The sequence below is a fragment of the Pundamilia nyererei genome, unplaced genomic scaffold (assembly GCF_000239375.1).
Source record: "Pundamilia nyererei isolate P.nyererei 1_Seehausen unplaced genomic scaffold, PunNye1.0 scaffold00179, whole genome shotgun sequence".
NCBI classification, from domain to species: Eukaryota; Metazoa; Chordata; class Actinopteri; order Cichliformes; family Cichlidae; genus Pundamilia; species Pundamilia nyererei.
Genome location: NW_005187580.1, coordinates 842,937 through 869,242, shown reverse-complemented (window position 1 = coordinate 869,242; position 26,306 = coordinate 842,937). Strand labels below are relative to the sequence as shown.

The 26,306-nt window shown below is 40.4% G+C and overlaps 2 protein-coding genes across 5 annotated transcripts in view; both read right to left on the bottom strand.

Moving 5' to 3' along the window:
- map3k9 (mitogen-activated protein kinase kinase kinase 9) lies at window positions 1-18,987 on the bottom strand. Of its 2 annotated transcripts, none has more exons than XM_005746507.1 (11): window positions 18,350-18,987; window positions 16,722-17,135; window positions 11,057-11,237; window positions 8,134-8,282; window positions 7,642-7,817; window positions 6,877-7,117; window positions 4,908-5,030; window positions 4,610-4,775; window positions 4,366-4,478; window positions 3,217-3,993; window positions 1-2,257 (listed from the first exon to the last, which is right to left on the bottom strand). In XM_005746507.1, exons 1-11 carry the CDS (start codon window positions 18,735-18,737, stop codon window positions 1,803-1,805), a joined length of 3,183 nt encoding a protein of 1,060 aa, XP_005746564.1. In that variant the 5' UTR covers window positions 18,738-18,987; the 3' UTR covers window positions 1-1,802. The 2 variants fall into 2 exon arrangements, with proteins under 2 accessions (XP_005746564.1, XP_005746565.1); XM_005746508.1 differs by having other exon boundaries at window positions 4,610-4,751.
- Window positions 18,988-20,500: 1,513 nt separating this feature from the next.
- Window positions 20,501-26,306, bottom strand: part of slc8a3 (solute carrier family 8 member 3) — a 128,140-nt gene continuing 122,334 nt past the window's right edge. For all 3 annotated transcript variants that reach the window (XM_005746504.2, XM_005746503.2, XM_005746505.2), the window contains one exon: window positions 20,501-25,224. In XM_005746504.2, coding sequence (XP_005746561.1) covers window positions 24,848-25,224 — 377 coding nt within the window. In that variant the 3' untranslated portion in view covers window positions 20,501-24,847. The remainder of the gene's footprint in view (window positions 25,225-26,306) is intronic.

Sequence of the window (26,306 nt, the reverse complement as noted above, 5' to 3'; positions counted from 1 at the left end):
TAGTTTACTATGATTTTACTCAAGTGTGTTCCAGTGCAATACAAATCAGTCATTAACAGTATTGTTCCCAGCATGAGCAACAGTTCAGCTTATTCGTGGTAACGTTTCAGACATGACACCTTAAGTTTGTTTCAACTACTGCCCATAGTTGAAATACCGTGTTTCTACATTGAGCATGAGCACATTCTGAAAAAGCATTCACATACACAAGTACATCGGGTCACACTTGGAATAAAGAGAGCTGAAATATAAGAGGCCACTTAACATTTGGAAATAAAATGAGAGAATCAGGCATTGAGACTGAAGTCAGAGAATATTTCTGTTCATTTTTTTTTCACATAAGTGTTGCTCTATTTTAATGTGGTAGATTTACAGTCAATTAACAGGATTAACCTCTGGCAGAAGCACAGTAAATCATTCCTAAATATATTTTATTTTGTTATAAACTGCCCTGTCCAGGAAATTAAAACAAGTAGAATCTGTGAGGAAAATCCCAGTTTAAATGCATTTAGCACCTATTTATTTCAAAGCTGCTACCTTGTTATTTTTTATTTAATAAAATGACTAAAAATTGTCATGAAATTAATTTTGATATGTAGCTGTGGTCATGAAATCTGTTGAATAGTGCAACATCAGAACAGACCGACTGTTTATTTGCACAGATACTGAAAACCCTAAAAACATTTATGGAAATCATTAATAAGTGTCAGAAGGCAAATAAAACAAATTATATAAAAATAAAACATCAGATAAATTAATTAATAAATGCAATGAAATAAACGCAAATATAAAAATAACCGAGGCTAAACTTCCACATGCCACCAGGGCCTGATTGAAAGTGAAGTCTTTCATCACTGAGGCTCACATAACCTAAAAGCCACTTTGTATCCCTTATTACATCATCTTCCTAATCAACAATTTATGAGGCAGACAATTTACATAGTTACAAACACAAAGTTCCCTTTTTAGTTTGGAGAAATGTTTCTCTTCTGGCTGCTCTTGCAGGGTTACACCAAATAGTAGACAGGAGAGCGAATGGTCTCTATTTTGAACCCAAGCGGTAGTGACATTCTTCTTTATGGTCACCATACAGAGCTCGAGACGACGTCAGACATTAGTTAACGGAGATCGTTTCTAGACTGTAGGTTGCTAATACAAAGAAGTGCACATATTATACAAGAACATCCCCCATCACTGGGATAGTGGAAGTGACTGGTGACAACAGGTGGTCAGTACAAAACAGGAATCCATCTGCCATGAGAACAGGAGTGGGTGATATACATGAACAGAGGATTTCACATAACACAATGCTTTTACAGACAAGCAGAGCCAGAGGTTTTTGACAGTGGGAAAACCTGATGCTTTACATTCATGATGCTTTTCAAAAGTGCACTTTATTAAATGCACAATCTTTAACTCAATCTTAAAATCGACACAAGTATGCAAAGCTTTATGTAGGTGAAAGCCATTACTGACTTTAGTCTGAAAGAAAAAAATAAATGACACATGAAATCTCTTTCCTCTAATGAACAATCGAGCAGGCTTGGGTCGGATTATATTTTCAAATTCTTTTATTTTTTTGTTTGAGCAGTTTTGGATGCAAGATTTAAAGATTTACTGCAGCAAATGCCAGAAAGGGAGTGTTTTCACAGTAAATATCTTCCTAGCATTTACGACCACTGTGTAGATGGAGAAAGGTGAATAAATTCCAGATTGCCAACTGACCCAGATTTGTGGTCATCCAAAAGCTAACAGCAGGTAGAGTCTCCATGTTGTGTTGGACCAGTGAGGGTCAGGCTGGGTTATGACCAGAATCCTGGTTTGTAGCGGTGAGGTGAGTTTTTAGGAAGACTCGTCTCCGGTCTGCAGAGTGGGATTGTTCCATCCCGATACTGTCCCTCATCCAGCTGATCCAACAAATTTTCGTTCCGGCGTGGGGAGTACGGTGTTGGGGCCTCCATGGGTGTGGGTAGCACTGTTGAGTCTCTCCCGAACTCTACGGTGGGTGGAGTCTCTGTGCTTGAGGTGTGGGCAGGGGAGTCGCCGTTACCTAGGGTCTGTCCGTTTCCCCTGGGCCTAGCTTCTGCCCAAAACACATCGGAGCGCGCTCGTGGTGAAGGCCGAGGTCGTGCCACAAAGTCCAAGGTTTTGGGGCGTTCAGGAGGACAGCGACGGCGGGGTGTTGGTGGGAAGACAACATTTGGATTGGGCAGCCGAGGGACCTCTGAACAGTCTTCTTTTAACACTCTGAAGCCACCTGTTGTAGCAGAATAAAAGTTGGCTAATTGTTTGGCAAAAAATTAGGATATTATTATTAAATATCAGCTAGTGGGAAATGATTCTAAACAACATCATCCGATTAAGGATGCTTTACCTACAGACTGTATATAAACGATGGACATAGTAGAAATGCTGTGACTCACTCATTAACTTTGCTTGAACAAGACATTATGAGGTCCGACTGGGAATTCACTTAATCACAGGAAAGGTTTTTACTGAGGTAATAGAGCAATGGCGCAGGTTTTTAGACTTTGCAACAGAAAATCTTTTAGCAGCTACACATTTTTCAGAATGCAGGCAGTATATAGCTGCAATCTAGCATCTCTTTGCAGATTTGTAAGCCACATCCACATTTGTCTTTGGTTTTACCTACTGAGAAAACATTTAATTAAAATAAATATGATTGTTTAAATGTTGTCTTTTCCACACAGTTTATGGGTTTTTTTTTTCAGCTAATGGCTAATGCAATGATCACAACATAATAATAGCAACATGCTGGTGGTGATGCTTAATTAACACTGTTAATCCTGATTCCCAGGCTTCTGTCTTCCTTAGATTTATGTTAGACATCATGGGAACCAGAAAAACAAATCCAATTAGTCCACAAAACATCATCCATCCATTTTCTTCTATCTATGTAGTTCAGACTTGGGGGAGACTTGGAACTTAACCCAGTTGCCATAGGGCGAAAGGTGGGTTACACCCTGGACAGGTCGCCAGTCTGACACAGGGTTAACATAAAGAGACAGGCAACCATTCATGCTTCATAACTGAAGAAGTTTCTCAGATGAGAGGTGAAATGTCTTCAAGAATCTTAAAGAAGTCCAGTTGCTTTTCTTTCCAAGCTCCTTAGATTACTAAGACCTAGATGACTGAGAACCTGCACAGACCATTCATACTCATAGTCACAACATGGCAACACAGTCAACACTTTACCTGCGTTTTCTAATGTTGTTTTTTCCGGTAATGGCTCCAGATTATTAGGTGGGCAGCTCTTCTTGATGGCTCCGTCTGATGGCGTTCGACGGAGGCTGCGTGAGGAACTTGTGGTGCAGGGAACATGTGTGGGTGTGAGCGACTGGCGTGGGTTGCGCTTGAAGCTCTCAAGGTGTGTGTTGACCAGTGGGTTGATTGGAGTTTGGATGGCCTGATGCTGTGAGACATGAGAGGGAAGAGGAGGCTGTGTGGGCGGTGAGGCAGGGCGGCAGACCAACAGCTCCTCGCTGTCAGAGCGCAACAGCGAGCGAGTGGAGTTGCAGTCAGACACTGATGATAAAGACAGCAGTGTGTATGAGGAGGGTAAGCCTCGTTCAGGTAGTGAAGGTGCCGACGGTTTGAGCGGGCTTTCCCGCCGGAATAGTCTGCGCGTCGGGGGGCTTGTGCTTCGCCTCTGGCTCCCCGTTCTGTGGAAAAAGCCCTCCCAGCGTGGTTTGATATGCTCTTCCGGTTGGGCCAATGTTAGCAAGTTGTAGCCCAGCCCGACGGCTGCAAGCAGAGCCCCACAGCCCAGCAAAACCAGTTCAGAGCGTCTGCTTCCACCTGGGCTCTTCCTGCATGGTGGTGTTCCTGGCACTTGACTGCTGAGGCAGTATTCATCTCCATCACCATCAGCAGCGGCAGCAGCAGTGTGGGTCTCCTTATGGAAGGGAATGCAGAGGTAGGACTGACCAGGAGCTGCTCCTGGTTCAGTAGTGAAGCAGCAGTCTTCATTTTCTGAAAAAAAAAAAGTACCATGTTTGAACTATAAAACTTATTTAATTGGTTAAACAACATAAACATAAAACTAGTTTCTTTCTTGATATATTGACAGAAACAATAGTGTATGTTTAATAGTGGAAATGACCTGAAGTCTATTAGTATTTCAACTCCATCTTTCTAAATTCAGTTTGCTGAAAGTACATAATCTTCATACAGCTGCAAACATGCACATCTGTGAGTCTGCCAGGCCAACCACTAAGAACTGTGTGGGAGTGAAATAGCTCACTTCCAGCCAGCCTGCCACCTTTAAGCTACAGCTCCCTCTAATATAATGTGGAGTGTGCATATGTCAGACAAAAACAGATCTACTACGCTCTTCCTGCTCACCCATCTCCACAAGGCTTGGCACTCCAGGCACTGCTGGGCTGTGTCTAGGGGATCTGCGGAGGTTTGGGGCACTGCAGGACCGTTGTCGGCTGCCCTCATGGGGAGGCTTCACACTGTGAGCAAGAAAGGGTTTTGTATTCCAAATCATGCCTTTTAACTCTGGAAGCAATTCCAATATTGGAATGCAACAAAAAAAGTATAAGCCTTACTCCACAAAACCTCAGCAAAACTACAGTCTCCTCACCTTGCATCAGCGCTATGCTCCCTGTAGGGGCCACATCCACGAGTTCTGCCCTTCTTTCTTGACCCCTTCCTCTCACTTTCCTCCTCATCAGGTTGAAAACAAGTGTTGCGACCCCAACCTGTACAACCTTCCCCCGGCGTGACTGCAAAATGACATATTGCTAAATCTTTAGAAAGAAAATGCAAAATGGGTTTTAAAGAATAGTAACAAATAAAAAAGGAAACTACACGAGCCAATAACAAGTTTGATGGAAAGTTAAGTTATGGAATTTAATAATAAAAAACTGCATTATGCTTACGCTGGATGGCTCTCAGGCGAGGCAACATCGGTGGACTAGTGGGAGGGCTGGAACCGCTGCTAAGCAAACTCCTCCGTCGATCATGGGAAGGAGATGCCTGCACAGTGATTTTGTGCTGAAAATCTAAAATATTTAATCAGACTTGCATTAGTTTTTCTAATTGTGTATGTGGTACCTTAGTAAATGCAAATCCAAGACAAAAAAAGTAAAATGAATTATAATACATGAATAGCTGGCAGCAGTAATGGAGAACAATTTTGATTAATCTTTATTTCTACAATGTCTGGACTGATAATTGAGTGCGTATGTTATTAAAATCATTGAAAATTGTCAGAGTTGTACAGCATTATGCACAGATACTGTATAAAAGATGGACATCACACATTCATTTTACACATTCACTGATTTGAGTGATTTTTAGAGGTCCCGATTGTCTGATTACAAGCCAGTCCGTTTCATGCATGTGCACATTCACTCTCTAACAACATGTTAGCGTGTGGCTATGACCATTAGCGAGTTCTTCATTGTGAGTGAAGAAGACACAGTTTGTTAAAATAGGGCTGTAGGGCGGGTTGTTAAATATGAGTCCACTTTTAAAACATGTTTTAAAACCCATTTTTATTCTTTGGCCTTTGACCTCAGTGAGATTTAGTTTCTCTTGTAATGAAATTAGTTATTAACTAACTAATTAAATATTTTTCTTTTATTGTACTTATTGTAATTTTGTTATTTAGTTAGCTGTGGTTATTTTTTTAAATGCTGCTGCAGAATTGACCTATCAAAGACTCCAATCCGGCACACTGGATGCCATTTGAAATTATGAAGGCGTACACAGATTTACAGTTTTATAGATTTTCTATTAATAAATACACCCTCCCCCCCAATTTGCCATCCATACTGCAATCAAGTAGTTTTACTGGTCCATCCCACTAATGATCAAAGTCAGTAGTATGTGGCCCATAATATAAAATGCATTTCACATCCCTGTTGTAGGGGGACCACCACGAAAATATTCATACCAACAAACCTAAATCACCGCCAGCCAGCTGAGCATAAACATTTCAGAGACACTAACAAAGGAAAAGTGGCTAAATTTCAAGCTATCCAGAGCTCAGAGCCAGCCACACGCCAGTAGCCTTGGTATGAGCCTCGGTATGAGCAATGAGAAGACAAGTAAAGAAGTGAAAAAGATTGATGTCCTGCTGTTTGGTGAAATTAAAAACATACAAGAAAGTGAACAAAGACCCTGTCATTTATTTTTTTTATACAAATCTGTCAGAACTGCTTTTGTTTTCAAGATAATATATGTCAAGTAAAGGTAGGTATACCCCAACCCATTTTCTTTTAATTATTTGCAGCATGTTTTCATTTTCAGTTGTTTCAGTGAGGCAAGTTCCTGCAACTTACTCCATTTCAGGGAAAAATGTAAGAATTTCTGTTATCATAAAGAAAGGGACTTACTGGGACATACTGCCTTCACTTGTAGGGCTTGGAAGTGACACCTATCTTTTATATATAGTCTGTGATTACCCATGAGGAAACTATTGCTATTATCTGTCATCTGAGTGTGACGCCACACCCCAGCTATGTTGACTCAAGTGACAAAGTTGAAGACAGCTCGAAGCAATGTCTCAGTGTCATCACAAGGCCATATAAAAAGCTTTTTATGAGGAAAATTCCAACTAAGAGCAATAAAAGCAGCAAAAACCACACATTTGTTAAAGATCTTGTCAGTATGATTTACTTTATTGATCATGTGACACTGTGCTTGTCATGCTGATGGGAATGAGTCTTTATGAACAAACAAAAATATAATTGGTAATAATTACAACTATTTGCATAAACAATGGGGCAAAACATACAGGCGGAGTCTATAAATTCATTTCAGCTCGCTATAATCAATCAAGGGTGAAATATTGTATAGTGCAACTATGATTTTTGTTTAAGTACCATATTTTGTTTTCATTACCTGAAGGCAAGCTGATCCTGTTTCCATCCTTAAGTTTAAGACGGTTGCGGCGGAACTTGCCCTGCCTGCTCTCCACATGAGGCTTTTCCTGGTAGAGCTGGTGAATGATGATATTGAGCTCTCGCTCCAGGATGTGGATCTCACGTTCAGCTAGTTCCTGCTCCCGCCTCCTCAACGCCTCCTCCTGATACTTCTGCTGCAGTGCCGCTCGGGTCAGCTCCTCCTCCCACGATCTCAGCTCCTGGGAAATCCAAATACAAGAGGTGAATTTAAAACAACAACACTAAAACGTACAGCAAAAACAAAGCTGTATTTACAGTGAATGGGAAAAAGAAAAGCTCAGGACATCCCAAAACTGGGGTTGTTTTTCAGGAGTTTGGCTCGGCCCCTTGGTGCCAATGAAAGGAACTCTTAATGCATCAGCATAACAAAACATTTTGGACAATTTCATGCTTCCAACTTTGTGGCAACAGTTTGGAGATGGCCCATCCCTGTTCAAACATGACTGTGCATAACTGCACAGAGCAAAGTCCTCGAAGACATGAATGAGTAAGTTTGGTGTGGAAGAACTTGACTGGCCTCCACAGAGTCCTGACCTCAACCCGACAGAACACTTTTGGATGAATTAGAGGGGAGACTGTGAGCCAGGCCTTCTCACCCAACACCAGTGTCTGACCTTACAAATGCACTCCCCCCCCTCAAATGTCTGTAAATCCTAACCAGCAATTTTCCAAACTACCTGCATCAAAGACCTCTCATCTTTACCTTTTCCTTGGTCCTCAGCTGATCAAACATGTCCTGGATCTCCAGTTTCCAGTCATCTTGGAGAGAGTGGAAGGATTCTGCTGGCATTTCAAAAAAGCCTGACTCCTCAATGGCCGTCAGCTGGTCTAGGATAGCTGTGAACTGTGGCCGAGAGTGAGGGTCTGGGCTCCAGCAGTCTGTGGCACCAGATGAAACACAATCCAAGCAAATTTGCTCTTTAACTGTTTCCAGAAAGTAATAAAATATTCTGTGCAAGTTTGATGCTTGTAAGTTATGGTTCACAGGATCTGAACACACAGGAATCTTGTAGTTAACCATCTCATTTTTAATAAAAAAAAAAAAAATAGAAAGAAAATCTGTGGTATGTTTGGGAAAACAAACTACCATCTGGTTAACATATTTGCTTCTGAATCTCAAATATCTATGTGATTCCTTTCATCTAAGCTGAAGGGCGACACTTCACATGAACATTAAATTATGTTCTTTTCTTACCCTCCATAAGACGTGCAAAGGGCTCAGGACAGGTAGATGGGATTGGCAAGGCCATTTTGTTCATCGCCACTCCATAAGCTACTGCCAGACCATCGATACCACGAAATGGGACTTCTCCAGTCAGCAGCTCCCACAACAGCACACCATAACTTTTAGATTTTTAAAAAAGGAAAAGATAAAAAACAGTTGCTGAAAAAACCCCCAGAAACTGAAAGATTCATGAATTCAATTTGGATATATAACTGAAAAAACAACAACAACAACAACAACAACAAAAAACCATCAACAGGTTCTCTGGTGTGCTCTCAGGAGAAAGGAGCTTGATGTACATGCAGAAGTACTTGCACAATATCTGTCAGTGTGCCTCTAAAGCTAAAAGTGTGTATGAATATATGAATGTTAAGTACGATGCTTGCTGAAAGAGACTGTGAGTGTTCACCAAATCCATTTTATTTGAATAAATGTCAAAAAAAGATTAGTGTGGCACTGCATTTGTGCACCACTCATGTAAATACCAAGGTGAGATATAAAAAGGTCAAAATGAGAAAATGTCAACAGGACAGAAAAGAAGCTCACAGATCCATGTGACTAATGCTGGAGCTAAATAACCAAGAAATCAAATAAATCAGGAATGCCTGAAGATCAGTGTATGACAGGTTAGTCTTCACAGATTTAAATCAGAAGGACTTGGAAGTAATGACACAAGCTATGACCTGACTGTCTACACAGTTTGTTCACCTATATAGCAATTAAACAGGTCAAAACAGACCTCTGTTCTTAGGAATTACTGTATTTGATCTGTGTTTATGCTACATCAGGGTGGAACATTGATTAGGAAGAAGAAATAATTCCCCTTTCTTGTCTGCACTCTTGAGAAAAGAGTTACTTTTATAATGCATACTTCTTGGTCTTGGCTCCCACAATTCTCACACTATATGTGATAACGTGAACAAGTTATTAATCCAATAACGTCAGGAAACTTTGAAAATTAGCCATTTTTAAAGTCTATTCATTCATTCATTCATTCATTCATTCCTTTAACTGGCTTTCCAACCAGGGTGACAGAAGGGTTGAGTCTATCCCAGTTTTCATTAGGCGAGAGGTAGGGCTGCACGATTAATCGTTAGAAAATCGCGATCTCGATTCATACTTATGTGCGATCTCATTTCCAAATGACAACGATTTAAAAAAAAAAAAAAAAAAAAATTAGGACGACGACGACGATTGTACCGCATTTTGATCCGGGACGTACTCTGCATGAAAACAAGTGCTCACTCTTCCTGCTCAACAAATGACAAGGGCGGAGCCTTATACCACGTGATACAGAACATTTGTTGTTTTTATGTTTATTTATTGTTTTTATGTTCAGTCTCAACTGTTACGAAGTTGATGTGCAGTTAATAAGTGCAATAAATATTTATACTGGAAAAGAAAATCGTGAGAGAATCGTGATCTCAATTCTAAGCCAAAAAATCGTGATTCTCATTTTATGCAAAATCGTGCAGCCCTAGCGAGAGGTGGGAGACAGCCTGGACAGTACATCACAGGGCTAACACAGACAGACAGTCAGCTGTTTACACTTCACCCCTACACATAATTTAAAAATAACTTTTTATCCTGACATGTTTGTGTGGGAGAAAGCCGGAACACCCAGAGAAAACGCGTGCATCCATAAGGAGATCAAGCAAAATCAACACAGAAACGCCCCAGGTGACCAGCAGGCTCAAAGCTGACGGTGCTAAACCCACCACCAATATGCTTCCCACACTGAAATGACATACCCAAATTAGACATTCAAAGTGGAACAATTGTCATCTCATTTACATACACTGATGCTTGAGTTGGTGTGACTTGGCTTCAGACTGCTCTTGGCTCTGTATGATATCTCAGAGTGGGGATATCCTCTTTGCTGTCACTTCAGGAGTACAGCTCTGGCTGAGAGCACAGACTACCCACCCACCCACTGTGTAACCCTTCTGTTAATGAAGGGCAGCCAATCAGAAAGCTGGTTTAAAGGGTTTGTGAAGGAAGCTAAAAAGGCCTATTTCAGATGCATGAACTGAGAGGATTCAAAGGACAGCACAAAAGATAAATTTAAATTATTTTGACCTGTAAATCATGCAGTTACTCGAGCACAGTTTAAGAATAAAAGCATGGAGATGGAAATGAGGATATAAGGCTAAATCATGATATCTAAATCCTCCAAATAAACAGGGCATTGTTATGTATTTTATTAAATATTCTGCTGATTATTTCCAGACAAATATTCCTTCCAGTTGATCAGAACATCCACTGACATCTTCAGATTGCTAATTTAGTATGACCAATGATCCAGACACCCAGTGATACACCACTGGAGACAAATATTCATATATTAGAAGCTAAAACCACCACATGCTTGATAGTCTTGCTTAAAACATGACTGCAAAGTACTGTAAATCAATCAACTAGATGACCGGCCTTTTCAACTTTTAGCATAACAAATAACACTGAAATGAATGTATGAGATCTGTGCTCTCACATTAAATATGGAAATGAAAACACATGAGCTAAGTATGTGCAGTATATCTTAGCAGTTATGGGTGTGAGGGTTGCAGGTGTTTCTCTGTACACATTTCTGTAAATCAGATATGTGATTGCAAAAATATTTAAAATATTGATCTTTTTTGCTTCCTCATTATCCGTTGGCATAAAACATCACAGTGCATAAAGCTACGGTTACATGCACTGCATTTGTGTACCCTTCTCATAAAACTCAACATAATGTTCTTGTTCCCATGTGTCAGTCTGTGCTTTGTCACTATGGCAACTGCTGCCCGGGCTGAACTTTTTTCTAGTGCGTGGTGTTTTAACCGTTTCAGACCAGTTCCACAACATGATGCTTTTGGTTTTTTTCCCTGCAAAAACACCCTCCCCTGCCCACCTCCAAACGTCGCTACCCTTGGAGAATGTAGATGAGCGGATGACTTCAGGAGCCATCCAGGCGTAGGTGCCGGCAGCGCTCATCTTGGTTGTGCGGTGCCACTCTCGAGCCAGTCCAAAGTCTGTGATCTTCAGAGTCTTGTTGCTGAGATCTTCCATCTCAACCCTCTCAAGGATAAGGACTGGACAGGGTGGCAATGTAGGAGGGGGAAGTGATGAGGGAATTTTATTGCATGATGGGGAAGAGGTTGGAGGATGTGGGAAGGGGAGGTATACGTGCAGATTGGTGGGAGGATTGACGTAAAAATAAAAGGTTTCAGTAATCGCCATCAGAAATGTTTAAATGTTGGGGAAGGCAGCAGCAGGAGTACCATGATAAAACACAATGCATGTGGAAACGCAAAAAATTGGACATGTAATGATTGAACAAAACAGGGTGCGGTTGGTGGGAGGCCATGATGAAAGGATTGGAAGGATAAAAGTGGAGAAGAGAAAAGGAGAGAACAAACAGAGAAACCAAGAAATGGTGAGCTACTCCAGTAAAGCAGAGATGAAAACCACCACCCTTGATCAGTGACAATCCTCTCATTGTGTATTTTAACAGCACAAACCTCAAATAAACACTGATAATATGCTTAAACTACACAAATACCCTGCTGTGACACACCCATTTTCACCATTAGGCATTAAAAAAAAAAGAAAAAAAAAAAGAAAAGAACCCAATCCCAACATGCGCAAGCCAAACAGGACTCCTCCTAACCACATGCTCCTTCTCCCCCATTCAGCTCTGCACTGCCAGACCATCTGCTGTGGCCGTGCCCAGTGGAGGGTGTGTCTGCAGGCTGTGGTGCACATCAAGAACCCCCTTCATCTGGTGCTCATGTGGCTCTAATGCTAGACGGGCAGTTTTCAAAGAAACTGAAACCAAACACATGGCTAAAGTAACTCCTGATAGGGAACTACAACATGAAACAAACACAGCTGATTCCCCTTGAGGCCAAAAATGCTTCTCTCACTGTAATGCGCAGTGCTTTAGATAAGAGCATCTACCAAATGGCTATGAAGGAGAGGCCAGAGAGGCAGTGGAAACTGTTCAGATATAAAAATGGCATACTGCCGAGTGGGATAGAATGAAAAGCAAAGCTATGTGTCATTAAAGCAAGAGTTGCAGTTAAGCTGGTTGTAAAATTTAGAGTTTCAGGTCAGCAAACGATGGAATATAAGGTTAAAATAGGATGTGGTGGATTAATAAAACTGTTTTTTAAAATATGGGCCAAGTTTTGACCATGTTTTGTAAAAACAGTCATACCAAGTACACTTCACGCTAGAAGAGAAGCTTGAGGATGGCCAAAAACACGAAGTCTCTGGAGACCAAGAATGTGCAATAGTTCAAGGAACTCCCAACTTTCTTTGTAAACAGAGTTATGCAGCTCTAGACCAGACAGTTATCTGGCCAACACTGCAAGTATGACTGAAAATGAGACTTCCACATAGATCAGTTCCTGTGTTACAAAAAGAAATCTTAACTTTTCTGCCTTTTTGGGGGATTAGTTGCATGATGCTGCCTTCAAACCCTTCATTACCACAGCAGCGTGTGACTAGGCAGTGTCTCACTTCTCTAATCACTATAATTCATTTGTCTGGATGTTAAAGAGACCTACTTTATAGAATAAAATGGGGAATTTTTCATTGGGGAATTTCTTAAACTAAACTCAGATACATGTACCTAAATATGCCCTAATTTCTGTTTAATTTACTATGCATAAAAAAGTTCTACAGACAACATATCTAATGTTGAAACGGAGAATAACTGTCTTTATTTTAAGTAAGTGTTCATTTCGAATCTAATAGAAATAAAGTTGACGATGAGTATCTTTACTGTTGAATTGTATCATATTTAATCCTGCAGAAACTGAAGAACCTGACAAGACCAGTTGGTGTAGTTTGGAAAATAAAATGTTCTCCCATGCTTGAAAAAGGATTTCAGTTGCTCAACTGCAGTTTAAAGCTGCAGTTACATGATATGTACTGAGAGTTCTTCTTCTGAGAGTCAAACCCAACTTAACACCAGAGCCGAATTTATATTTAAAACGGTCAGGGTTGATTTAAATGAGTGAAACAAATGTTTGCATATGAACCAGAAAGCATTTTTTTTTTTATTTCAACAGCTTAGAAGCCCCTTTGTTGTATTTTTTGTTTAATAATGTGTCCCTTTTCTTTTCAGTGATGCACAGGTGTGGGCTGTAAACCAGTTAGCCTTGCACCTGTAGCCATGATCTCCCAAAATGTGCAGAATATGTTTTTGCATTGTCTTCCTGGAATAAGCAAAGGCCTCGCCTGGAGATGTCATCTTGATGGCAGCATACAGTCATTGCATAAAGAAAATACACCTACATTAACTTCTACAGTTACACATATTTATTTACCGCTTATTATTTTTGAATGTTACATAGTGTTTTTTCAAAATATATATAAATATTTGGTTCTTAGCAGCTTTACTAAGCCAAAATGCAGAATGTGAAAAACTCAGTACACCCTTACTGCTTCCAGTAAGTAGCAGCCAGTTATGCTAATCAAATACACGACTTGATTAATTGATCATTAGCATGTGTGATCTCCCCTATAAAAGCAGAAGTTTTGGGAGCATTCAAGTATATGTCAATGCAATTCCAAGGAGGAGAGATACTGGGAATGACCTTAAAGAAGCAATTGTTGCTGCCCATTAGTCTGTGAAGGCTAATAAGACCATTTGCAAACAATTTGAGATTCATCGTTCTGCAGTGAGAAAGATTCACAACTGAAAAACATTCAAGAGATTTGCCAGTCTTCTCAGGAATGTATGTCCCAGGACATTCAGCTCAAGGTCAGACAGTGCCATGCTCAGAGAATCCAGTGTCAGACTCTAGCATTTAACATGCTAACCAAGCTTGTAAAGTTCATGGTAAGGCAAACAGAAAAAGAATGAAAGAAGTTCGGCTTTAAGTTTTTCCAGCAGAAAGCTCTTGTCTCTAAAAAGAATGTGGCTATCATTAGCGTTGTATCATAGCTACAGTAAGCTGTGCTGCAATGGAATAATGTCCTTTGGACAAACGAGACCAAAGTGGAGATGTTTGGCCATCATGTATAGCGCCAGTTTGGGAAAAACCAGGCACAGCATTGGCACAAGCACCTCATACCAACTGCAGAGCACTGTGACAGGTTGTTTTTTCCTGCCACAGGACCTGAGCACCTTGAAGTCATTGAGTCGGCCATGAACACCTCTGTTTACCGAAGTATTTGAAAGTCAAATGTGAGGCTGAAGCTTGGCTGAAAGTGGGTCATGTAACCTGACAAGCACAGGAGCAAATTTACAACAGAATGGCTGAAAAAGACAAAAATCAAGGTGTCACAGTGGTCGGTTCAGAGTCCAGACCTCAACCGGACTAAAATGCTGTGCTAGGACCATCAGAGTGCTGTGCATAAATGAAGGCTTGCAAACCTCAATAAACTGAAGCATTGTTCTAAAAACACGAGTAGACCAAAATTTCTCCCCAAAAATGTGAGATAATGATAAAGTCAAATGGAGAGTGATTACTTTATGCTAATATTACTGAAGGTGTTTCTACAAGCTTTTGACTCATGGAGCATACTTAGTTTAAAAACACTGCATCTGCATTTTTGGCTTAGTTTTTGTTAAATAAATAATGTAATATGTTGACATATATCATGTGCATCTGAAGTTATATTTACTTCAGTTTAAGACCTGCTAAAGACCAGATATTTTTGTTTTGTCCCGATATGTGAAAGCTTGGAAATGCCAGAGGGTGTACTTTATTTTTAAATGACTGTAGGTTTCTGACAGCAAGCTCAAATTTTGATTTGTTAGACAAAAGGACAATTTTCCATTCAACTCAGTACATCTTAAATGAGCTCAGGTCCAAAGCAGCTGTTTGTGTAGAAACAGTGTAGAATATATACAAAATATAACTGAGCATTACAGTATAGGCCTTTAGGCATTCACTCAGAAACCACAGCACTGAAAGGCGAACAGTTTGATTGTTAAGAATCAAATTAAGAATTAAAGAATCAGATTAAGGAATCGCCAAGGTTTTTACAATTCATGGCAACAGTGATATGAGTCAGCAGTGAATTAATTACAGAATTTTTACCTGGGAGCCAGAAGACTGCTGCCAATCAATTATTTTTCGGAGTTCTCCTGTGCATGTAGAGAGTTCTTCAAATTCTGAAGTCCTCCATGTTCTATAGACAATGAACTCCCCTGAATCTTTTTTTTTTTTTTTACAAAATAAATATTATTCTTTCACTGTCAAACTATATGACCATTCTGTCTTTTGCAGACTGATGGACCCCCCCTTACTACTAATAAAAAAAATGTAGAATCTGTGGGATGTTGGTTTGGTGCTTAAATTCAGTCCTGTAGCAGTCCTAGTATCAAGGTCAATGACTTCATGTGTTGTTTTTGTAGTAGTTTAAACTTAAATATAGGGCTTGAAATTGTTTTATTTACATTTTAGATAGTATCTTAACTTTTTGGAAGGATTTTGCAGTCTCTAAAGAAAAACAGATAGATATTCTTTCATGTTATGTATGTCTTTGCTAGGTAAACTAAATTTTGAGTCACAAGAAACAACGGAGGGGGGAAAAATAATCACTGGCATAACTCTGAAATAGCTAAATGACAACTGCGGTGTCCTGCAGCGCTCCTGTACCGTGATGAGGACATGGGTTTTCCCCTAATTTCCCAGGATGGTAACCAGTTAGACTGACTTTAACGCTTTAAAGCACCCTATTGAAGTGCGGCGTCTGAGCTGATCACTGCAGAACAAGCCAATGGCAGGGAAGAGGCTTGGGCTATGTATTGTCAGAGCCTCCAATAGGCAGTCTGGGACAGAGCATTGGGCAAATCCTCACTAATAGGCTTGGGATTTAGGTGATCCAGTTGAGTAAAATGCAAGATTACAACTGCTCCATAAACACACACGAAAACTCCTTTTCCTCTCTACTCTCATTCCTGAAGTGAATACAAGCAGTGCAGGTCACAGAATGAGCATTACTTTCAAAATTCATTTCATGTGGTACTTGAATAGTGCATCAGCAGAGCTATTATTGTCCCAGAAAGACTGTAATATGATATATCTTTGGGTGAGGGCTGTTTGGAGGTGTTAAGCACCAGTGATTAGTATCAGTGACAAAGTCATGTCAGTCTTTGCAATCGTGGCATTGCTGGGTGTAGATAATAACTTCTTGGCCTCTATTTTGTTTGGCAATTACATTCCTTATTGTATCTAAATACTGAAAACTAATGCTGTCGACTTAAATAAAAGTCCATTTCAGCATATTTCACGTTTTGCCCACACATATGGCAAGACTTATGATGTATCAAAGACCTTTATTGCTTTGAATGCTATAACTTATGCATGAAAGACATCAAAGGCACAGACAGTTGTTCAATTAATTGAATATTTCACAATAAAATAGTAAGCCATGTCTCTAAGAACAAAGCCAGATACTCTTTTCTTTCTTTCTTTTTTTTTTTTAAAAACATGTTCTCTTCAGGAAACCTGTTTTTAAGATCAGACACACAATATGAAAATTGGCCTTTTTCACCATTTTTCAGCATTGGTTCTTAAACTTGGTAATAAAAAGCAAAGTGAGGTGACTCTTACTGTTGCTGGACTTGAGATCCCGGTGAATAATGGGGACAATAGCCTGGCAGTGGAGGTAGTGCATGCCTCGGGCAATCTGCACAGCCCAGTCAACCAGAGTACATGGAGGGATGCGTTTCCCAGCTAGAGCCCGGTTGAGAGGGCCTCCTCGGGCATACTCCATTATCAGGCACAGGTTAGGCTCCTGCAGACACACTCCCAGCAAACCCATAATGTTGAGATGGCTGAGCATGGCAAAGAGCTTGGCCTCCTGGCGAACGCTCTCCATTGTCTGCTCCAAATCTTCATCGGGGTCCCGTCGTGCTGCCTTCACCGCCACCTCTGCACCCCGCCACATTGCACGGTAGACTTTTCCAAAACCACCAACCCCGATGATTTCTTCCAAGGTGAGCTCTGAGAAATCAATCTCAAGAACTGAGAAACAAAGAAGACACATATGAGACAAACATAAACATCAGCTAAGTGTATTTGTACTTACAGCCATCCAGTGACATTAGAAGTCAGGGTCAACCTGTCTGCAGCCTTTAGGATTTCCCCATTTTGCTTTTCAACAAGGTACATGCTTGCTAGCAAGGATCATAAAAACAGGTCATTGAGTTGAAGGAGGCCTTCTTAGAGCTCTAAGCCACCCTGCTGCCCCAAATTCAGAAACTATCCCTCTTGCTGTTACACAAGGATAAGCATCTGTCCTAAAATCTGGCTAGAATGTCTGGAGAAGGAATAAATGCAGGTTATATAGAAGAGGTCTATGTGCTGATGTGAACAGACTAAGTGTTTGAGGCTGTATGTGCTCATGTTGTAGAGTCCTAACAGTAAGCAGACTGACCTTGATGAATATTTCAGGTGTGTGAAAGTAGGCCAGCTGCCTCAGTATGAAGACATGAAAGCCAACAAGACTGAGACAGCTGCTAACAAAGACAGCTGAGGTGGTTTGGTCTGCCCAAATAGCATGTGATAGTTTGTGTTTTATTACCTTAAAACACCTGCATATGCTCACATGCAGATTTGTAGTTATCAGTCAAAAAACAGTGGCTTTGTACCTGTGTTTGGAGCATCTTTATTGCTTAAAGGCCAATAAGAAGGAAGAGTATTTTCATTTAGGGCTTCACAGTTTAGTACACATAGCTACTTGTAATTATGCTCAGTGTATCTTTCTGAGGCCTTGGCCCTATATTTCCCCCCAGAAGTTACTTTTTATTTTTCTCTAAGAGAAGAATTTTACATTTCTTTCTCTCTTGCACCTGGACACTGGACAAAAAAATCCTTTCTGAAGCACATAACATCGTTCAAATTTCATCTAAGAATATCTACAGGATTCCAGTTCTGTGACAGGCTTCCTGCCTTGTATCCTGCACACTTTGTGCGTTGTAATTTGAGAACTGAGGTGGGGTGCATCACTGTTTGTTTGAAAGGCCGTGTGATGAATAGCGGTCCTGAAGCTGTAAGGATGCTTGGGGCATCCTGTTTCTAGGCCAACAAGAATGCACTGCGCCTACCATGACACAGCACTCTACGTGGTTTTCCCCCTCTGACAAAAGATAGGAGAAAAGACTGCAGCCCTGTGCTCCTTTTCAGTGATAGCACATTGATTTCATTAGCAGAAGTATGAAGCACAGTGGGATACTCACGGTGCAAAGGAGGCACGGGGTACTGCTGTTCTGAAGTGGCCCGTATTTCCTCCGGAATGCCGGTGCCTTTGCTGACATAATTAGACGGGAAGATGCCTACCCGGTCTGCTATCATACCGGTCCACCATCCCTCATCTCCTGACACCAGGGAGTCCTTGGACAGGACTTCCACCAGATCCCCCTTTCGAAGGCTGAGCTCGTCGTCCGCAGTCGCTTCATAGTCGAACACGGCCGTCCAGAAGCCCGGTGCGGCTGGTCCCGTATCCGGCGCGGCGCTGATGCCATTTGCCGGTGTGGGCCAGCGAAAGACATCTTCCTCTGCTTCTTCCGTTGAAGAAACGCACGCCTTAGGACTACTACTGTCCAAAGCGGGTTTGAAGACATCCATGGACGCGATCCATAGGGACTACCTGGATCACTGCAGGCGCATCCACCTGGCGCGGCTGGCTGGAGGCTCGGTGCGCCCTGCTTCTACAACACACACACACGGAGCTAAGTAGCGGCTAATCCGGCACACAAACACTGCAGGAAACCACCATCCTGCTGCATCGCACGCCCCTCAGTCTCAGCTGGCTGCTATCAAACATGCAGCGCCTGGTTATTTTCAATGCACAATCCTACACCCAATCATCGCTGCAACTTCTCGGACGCAGTGGTCTTTATTCTAAGCCAATTGTGCCAGCGTGGGAATCATCCCCGGCGTCCTATTGGTGCACAGACACGTCAACAACACTTTATTTCCCACCCTTGTCCCAAGACAGTGTCCTTTTATTTAGTCGTTTGCCTTCAGAAAACCAAACAAACCAGAACAAAAATACTCAAGTTAGGGTTAAATTCCATGCGCAATTTCCTGAAATACAAAACAAACAACCCCAAAACAAAACAAAAAGAAAACAGACAACATAACAACCCTCACTATTTTAGTAATGTGATTAAAGAATGAGTGTATATAGATAGCTGAAATCCAATCAGCTGGCATTCTGCAACCCACTTTTATATTGATTTAATTAATTCCAGCCTATTTGCAAAAACTATAACTATCCTTAAATGTTATATTTTAGAAAGTCTCCATAGTGGAAATGCAATAAAAGTGATCTACTTGTTTTCTCAGCCTGAATGGAAACCACAAGTGAACAAAAGAAAACAAGTGTGAACAAGAGTCCTCTGCTTCAGTCCACTTCCTGACACGTTTTATAAGAAGCTGCTTGCAGTTTTAATTTGCACCCTGTATTTGCACGGATGCAACATGGATGTAAATAAATACGGTAATGTGAAAACACGATGACTGACATGATGGAAGCCCAACACCCAAACATAAGAAAAGACATGGAAAATATAAACAGCATTATTCAGTTTCGATATTTTTTTTACTTAACATGTCAAAAGCAGTTTAAAGTTAACCTGTAAGAATGATAAAGTCAAAAGCACGAGGCTAAAACTTAAAATCTGACCTCACTAAATAAACAATATGAAGTAATAGCTGGAAAGATTAAAGAATAAAAAATTATGGCCTAAATATTGTTAAAAAATCATCTGCATCCTTTTTTCCTCCTTTGGCACAAAAGAGCTTCCATATTTTGATATAGTTGAAAAAAAATATTATGCAAGCTTATTAGACAATTGCTCTTTCTAACAGGCTTATTTTTATGAAGCAGCAAACAAAGACTTCATTTATTTTGTGAGTGGGAAAGAAAATGATGGATTTATTGAACTAAGAATGATACAAAGAAAAGAAAACAAAAGAAAAGGGAAAAAAGAGTTTTAGATTCTCAAGGAGGCTTTGATTTAATGTTTTCCAAAAAGAGTAATACACAGACATTGACAATAATCCTTGTTAGAAGTTGCTTCTTATCTGCTTATGGTTGTGTTTCCTCAGTGCTGACTTTAAGAAGTGTCAAATATAAATTTGGAAGATTCTGAGGTTTAGAAAAATGCTAACAAAGCAGTTCCTCTACTGCCGGCTCTTGGTTTCTTTAACAGCATCAGGATAAACATTAAACCATAAACAGCAGGCAATTTGAGGTGTGGCTAAACAACCTAATACTCGAAATATGCTTTAAAGCTGCAGTTACATGATATGTACTGAGATTTCTTGTGTTGTCAAACTCAACTTAACACAAGAGCCTTGAAATCTTATCAGAATTCTAATGAAATCATTTGGTTTGTTGCTGGATTCCTGGTGATGCAAATTTATATTTAAAACGGCCAGGGTTGATTTAAATGAGTGAAACCAATGTTTGCATATGAACCAGAAAACATTTTTTTTATTTCACAGAAAAAAAGAACAAAACTGTTTAATCTCAAAACACTTTGGAAATTTGCTTTTTTATTTTTGACATCTCATTGCAGGCCAGGAAAACATACCCATCCATTAAAACGTGCCCCTTTTCTGTTACACCAAAACAAAGTTAAAAGAACAGTATTCACCTCATCAATGAAACCTTCCACAGTGTCTTACAACATCATCAACCACTAGACCAGTTACTGCACGGTGATATTTCAATGCCATCCTATAGACAGAGAAGAAGAAAAAAAGACTGGTGCCTTCAGAAGTGATTTGTATGATTATGTTTTAAAAAAAAAAATTTATTTTACAGACTTAAGACATGTATTAATACGACAAAATGACAGAACCAATTTTGAGTTGCGTCCCCGTGACGACAACAGCATCATCATCGGCGTGCACATCATCTGTGCACACGGGTGTGAAGAGGATGCGCAGCCTGGCTTCGGCACGGCAACATGCACAGCACACAAACACACACTGGCCAACGTTTCAACTCAATAAGTCCTGGCAGATAAAACCAAAAACACAACCAAATGAACAATATAAACAGCCACTAACGGCAGGGATAAAATGAAGAACACTGGCACTTCCTTTTGTTCATGAATACCTGTTCAACTGAGGACCAAAATATTTCCTGTTGCAGGATTTTTACAAAGGGACAGATAACAAAGTGACCCCCTGTGACTTGCAAAAAAAGAAAAAAGAAAAAAAGAAAGAAATAAAAACTTCACACTTCCACTGGCTCAGACGAAGCGACTGCAGATAACCTGTAGATGAGATGTGAGAGTTGTATTGTCATGCTTTTTACCCCCCAGGACACCCAAACTGTGTCTATGTAAACATACACTGAAAGTTATGTACATTATCTGTTTTGTGTTGCATCTGAATTGGGACAGCAAGCCCCTCCAACTGTCCTCCCTATTGTGCAGCAGTGGACCCATCGCTCTTCATTGAATATATGCGTGTGTGTGTTTATATGTAAGAGAGAGATAGTGTGAGAGAAAGAGAGATAGCGTGAGGTGAGCATGTGTGGTCCAGGGCCAGGAAAAGAGCATCCGATTCAGCCACGAGACGTATTTACAACACTGCTCACCACAAAGGAAGAACACTGAGGAAGAGGAGGAGAGTGCTGAGAAATTAAAGAAGGAACAACCACAGGGACTGGAGATTGACATCCCCCTTGTGGAAATACAGTGTTACTGCCATTTACTGTCGCCTACTCTAAAAAAACGTTTTTTCTTTCCAATATATTTTTTCTTTATATACTTTAAAACAGATGTTGCATCCCACCTCCTCTTTGGTAATCTCTTGGGTGATTTTAAAATTAGCCAAGAATCAATTCCCACATACACTTTCAAATTATTCAATAAACATGTTTTCTGACACTTTGGGAGTTTCTGTAGTTTTTTAAACTCTTGTTTTAAAAACAAAGCACCAGTCATGTGTTAAACGTAGTTCATTATTAATATCGGGCTACTTTCAAATTCAACCTGGAGCTACCTGCTGCTCTCACGCCCACACCAACAGCTCTCGATGCTGAGCAGTTTCACCCCAAACGGAGAACCGCTGACACTTGCTCTTTACATAGTGACTACAGCAAAAGGAGGCCAAAATTATGCAACACATACAAAACTAATACAGTAATAATAATTCTAAGGAAGGCTACATTTGTAGACTTTGGGAAAGAAACATTTAATTACTTCAAAGCTCCACTAATGACCATTTCTTAACTATGAAATAAATTTATGGAAAGTGTATTGAAATGAAGTATTTTAGCAGTTTTAGTAACTGAACATTTGTGCTAAATACCTGCAATTAATTGGAAATGAAGCTAGCCTTCTGCACACGTCAGGTAAACAAATTTTTCCTTTAAATATTCAGTGATAATTCAAAGAAAGTGAAAACTCTAAAGCTATCACATACTTTATTATTTCAGCCTTCAAGCTCAAGTAGACTATAAAAGATGGTCAAGTCCATGCATGAACTGGCCAGCAGGGGGTGACTTTTGTGGATGTATAATGAGCAAGAAGAAAAAATAACCCTGAAATCCTCACTCTGTAACCCCAGTGAACACTTAATGATGAATTCATGGGCTGATTGCTAGTTTCAGGTAATACTAAATAAAACATGAAGTTTATTCTCTGAGTTATCGATGGGGGATTATCCAGGATATCAGGAGTTTGCTGTCAGATGTTTGCTCATCATCTCCTGGTTTGAAACACAGAGAAGACAACAGCAATAATGCCCAGCTCATGTCATCATAACGAGACCAACCAATGGATGATGTGAGGATGGATATGCCCATCATTAACAGTCGACGATGGGCGACATTGCACTCACAACCTGGTGGCTGGTTGCAGATTAGGTACCTAAATGTTCCACTCTAAATATTAGACTTTGTTTTTTATTGGTTAAAGTAATTTCAAGGGTGTCTGTAGACCTCTGTAAATATATGTAGTTTGAATGCTTGAAGGAACTAATGCAGGGATGTCAAACCCATTTTACATCATAGGCCAAACATGGCCCATTCTGACCTCCAGGCTTTAGTTTGACACCTCTGCTCTAAATGACACGGTTGACATGGATGGATTATAACTCTAATAATAGTCTTTTCTAAACTTAAACTTGTCTGCTTCAACCAAAGTGTCACAGAAAAAAAATCAGTGAAACCCCACAAAACCTATTACCTTTGAAGGACCTTTTCTAATGTAACCATGTGATGGTGAATGAAGGGCATCTGGTATAGCTAAAAAGCTAAGCGCACAACCAATCCATAGGAGAAAGCTTTTTGTGATTGTACAGATACCTGAAAGAGAGATCTTAGCCAAATTCAGTGGGTATGTGCTCCTGGAAAGCCCTTAATTCCATGATTCCAATCAATTAATGAAGCTTAAAAAAATAGATAAATAAATAAAAGCTCATGCACCATATAAGAAGGAAACGCTCGCTTTCTTCAGCAGAGCAAAGAGCTGGTGGTTGTGGGCAGCTGCAGCAAACGCCTTTCCCTCCACAGGCACTCTGTTCAGTCCATAACGACACCTTTTTATTGGCCTTTTGCACATGTACAAGTAGAATTCTCCAGAAGTCGAACTATACAGCAAAGTGCATGGAAGGAAAAGTACAAAAATACCTCTGAATTTATCTCTGCAGCAACACGTTTTTTTTTCCTATTTTCAGATTTCTGATTGAAAAGGTGAAAACTTGAGTGAGACCAAGATATCAGTAAATAAATAAAATACAATGTCATACTTTTACCTAGGCAAGATACATAACTCTTAGAAATGTGAAGACATCGTTCCATTATATAGTTTATCCCCCACCCTCCCCTCCCACTTAGCCACAGCCTCTGTTGTTAGAGCAGAAGGTGACCACATTTAAACAAATATTCAAAATATACAGAAAATATGGAAATATATTATATATAGATACGTTTAGAGTACGGAAGTAATGTTCAGGGCAGTTTGACCATGTTCACGGCGTCCACCTCTTCCCCTCCTGTTTGAATGGTGACTCGTCTGCCAGTATGAACGGACTCTGTCGCTGCTGATTTTCCTCTTCGTGTAATTTCTGACAACTCTGCCGTGCTCCTTAGGAAACTATGCAAATAAAAATAAATACTATGAATCCATCCCACTGTCACTCAACAACATATTCCCATTTTCACTATAATCATTTGTTACTCCATAGATCTGAAAATAGTTCTTTGATTCCTCTTTGTGTCCTTGTGTGTTCGTTTTTTGTTTCGTTTATTTTTTGCATTTTTATCCCCAAAATACTTTTTTGTTTTTTAAAAAAAGTCATTCTCGTCAGATGTTGAGAAAAATATAGACCTCTGATTAACTCAACCCTCTCCGGATATAAGACTGCAGTCTCTTCCAGTGGAATGCAGGACCACCTATTGGCATCGCCATCTTCTGTACTCGGTGGTATCCCAATCCCAACTGTAAGCACACTCACACAGGCTCAGGGTCGCTCCTTTATCAGCCAGGCCTGTCGGCACTAGAGGGCAGGATACACACCTCCAAGCATCCTTACAGAAGGGGTTGAGAGAGGAAGAGGAGTAGGGAGGTGTAAAGGAAAACCCTCTCCTGTCCTTTCCATACAAGATTGACCTAAATTCCACAGTGAGAATTCACTCTTTTACCTCTAAAGTTGTACTTTAAACCCCTGTATGTTTGTATTGTGTCACACTGGAGTCTTTTTTTGTTTGATTAGAAGCCCTCTATATGACAGTAGGCCTCCAGACTGGAGAAGAGAATGTAAAGAAACCAGAGGCTGAAAAGGAAGGCTGATGTGGCCAGTCTGTGTCCCCGGGGCCCGCCCAGTTCTCCTCCGATGTGGGCCCGGCGCCGGTAAAGCAGCACCGAGATGGCCAGGAAGGCGAAGATGGTGAAGAGAGTGACAGAAAAGGCCAGCGAGCCGGCCTCCACCACAAACGGCTTCCCTTTCATGTGCCAGTAAATGGCCGCCACTGACCAGGCCATGCCGATTCCCAGGAAGACATTGACTGCGTTGCTGCCAGTCACATTCCCAATGGAGGCGTCTGCGTAGGTGTCCTGGACTGCTGCTACTTTACTGGCAAAGGTGTCTGTAGAGAGAAACCATCTGTCATGAATATTTTAATTTGATTTAATTATTTTAAATGTTGTGGATAAATCACAAAAGCTGTGATGGTGAAAGCAGCTGAATTTAAAGACAAGCTAATTGTGCTGATAAAGGTTCCTGTGTGGTGGGCAGCAGATTAGTGAAGTAAAGCGGAAGGTAAGTACACTGTAGACCAAGTTATTTCTACTCCATATGATACCAATCAGTGCAATATCCCCACAGCTCTGGCTATGAGTCATCCACATGTTGTTTAGTCTTTTCAGAGGTTTTGGAGGGGCAGCCAATCAGAAGAAGGCTGCCTTAATGGGAAGGAGAAGGGAGCTAAAACTGCTTATTCTAGACAGAAGTTGAACTGAGGGGCTGCACTAAGGCTCAGTGTAAGATAAATAAAGAATTGAGAATGAGCACAGGACAATGAATAGGCTTTAGAGTTAATGCTCTCTCCTCATTCATTTATGGTAATGGGAAGGCATTTTCATAGCCCTTTTCTAATCTTACAAACCTTTTGAAGCGCGATACAAAGCTCTACAAATTTGATCCTTTTCACATATAAATTCATACAGCACATTTTCTATGCACTTAAGAATTTTATCTATTTGCATTTTGAATTACTAATTAACCTGAGATGCACGACTGTGGGAGGAAGCTGTGGCAAATCCACACAATAACAAGGAGAACACGCAAACTCCACAGTGTGAGGCTACAGTGTTGATCACAGCAACAGCTTCAAATAAGCGCAGAAAAAAAACCAAACATTTTATGGCATTTAATTTATACGTTTTCTAGAGCAGTACATATATGTGGATAAAAGAGTTAAAAGAGTCTTAACAAAGCTAATCTTAATTGCTTTGACTCAGTACTGGTAACATTAGATTTTGATTGAAATGCTGCTAAATCAGGTTTGATGGGCAGAACTACATGAAGTCAGCTTTTTAAGCAAATCCAAGCATAAACCGAAGGCCCAAAAATAATGACAACAACAGCAAAACACAGAAAAGAAACACCCTCTCAAAGCTGCTGGGATTTCCTGATTATACATAAGGTGTCCGCTGGAGTAAATTTCCT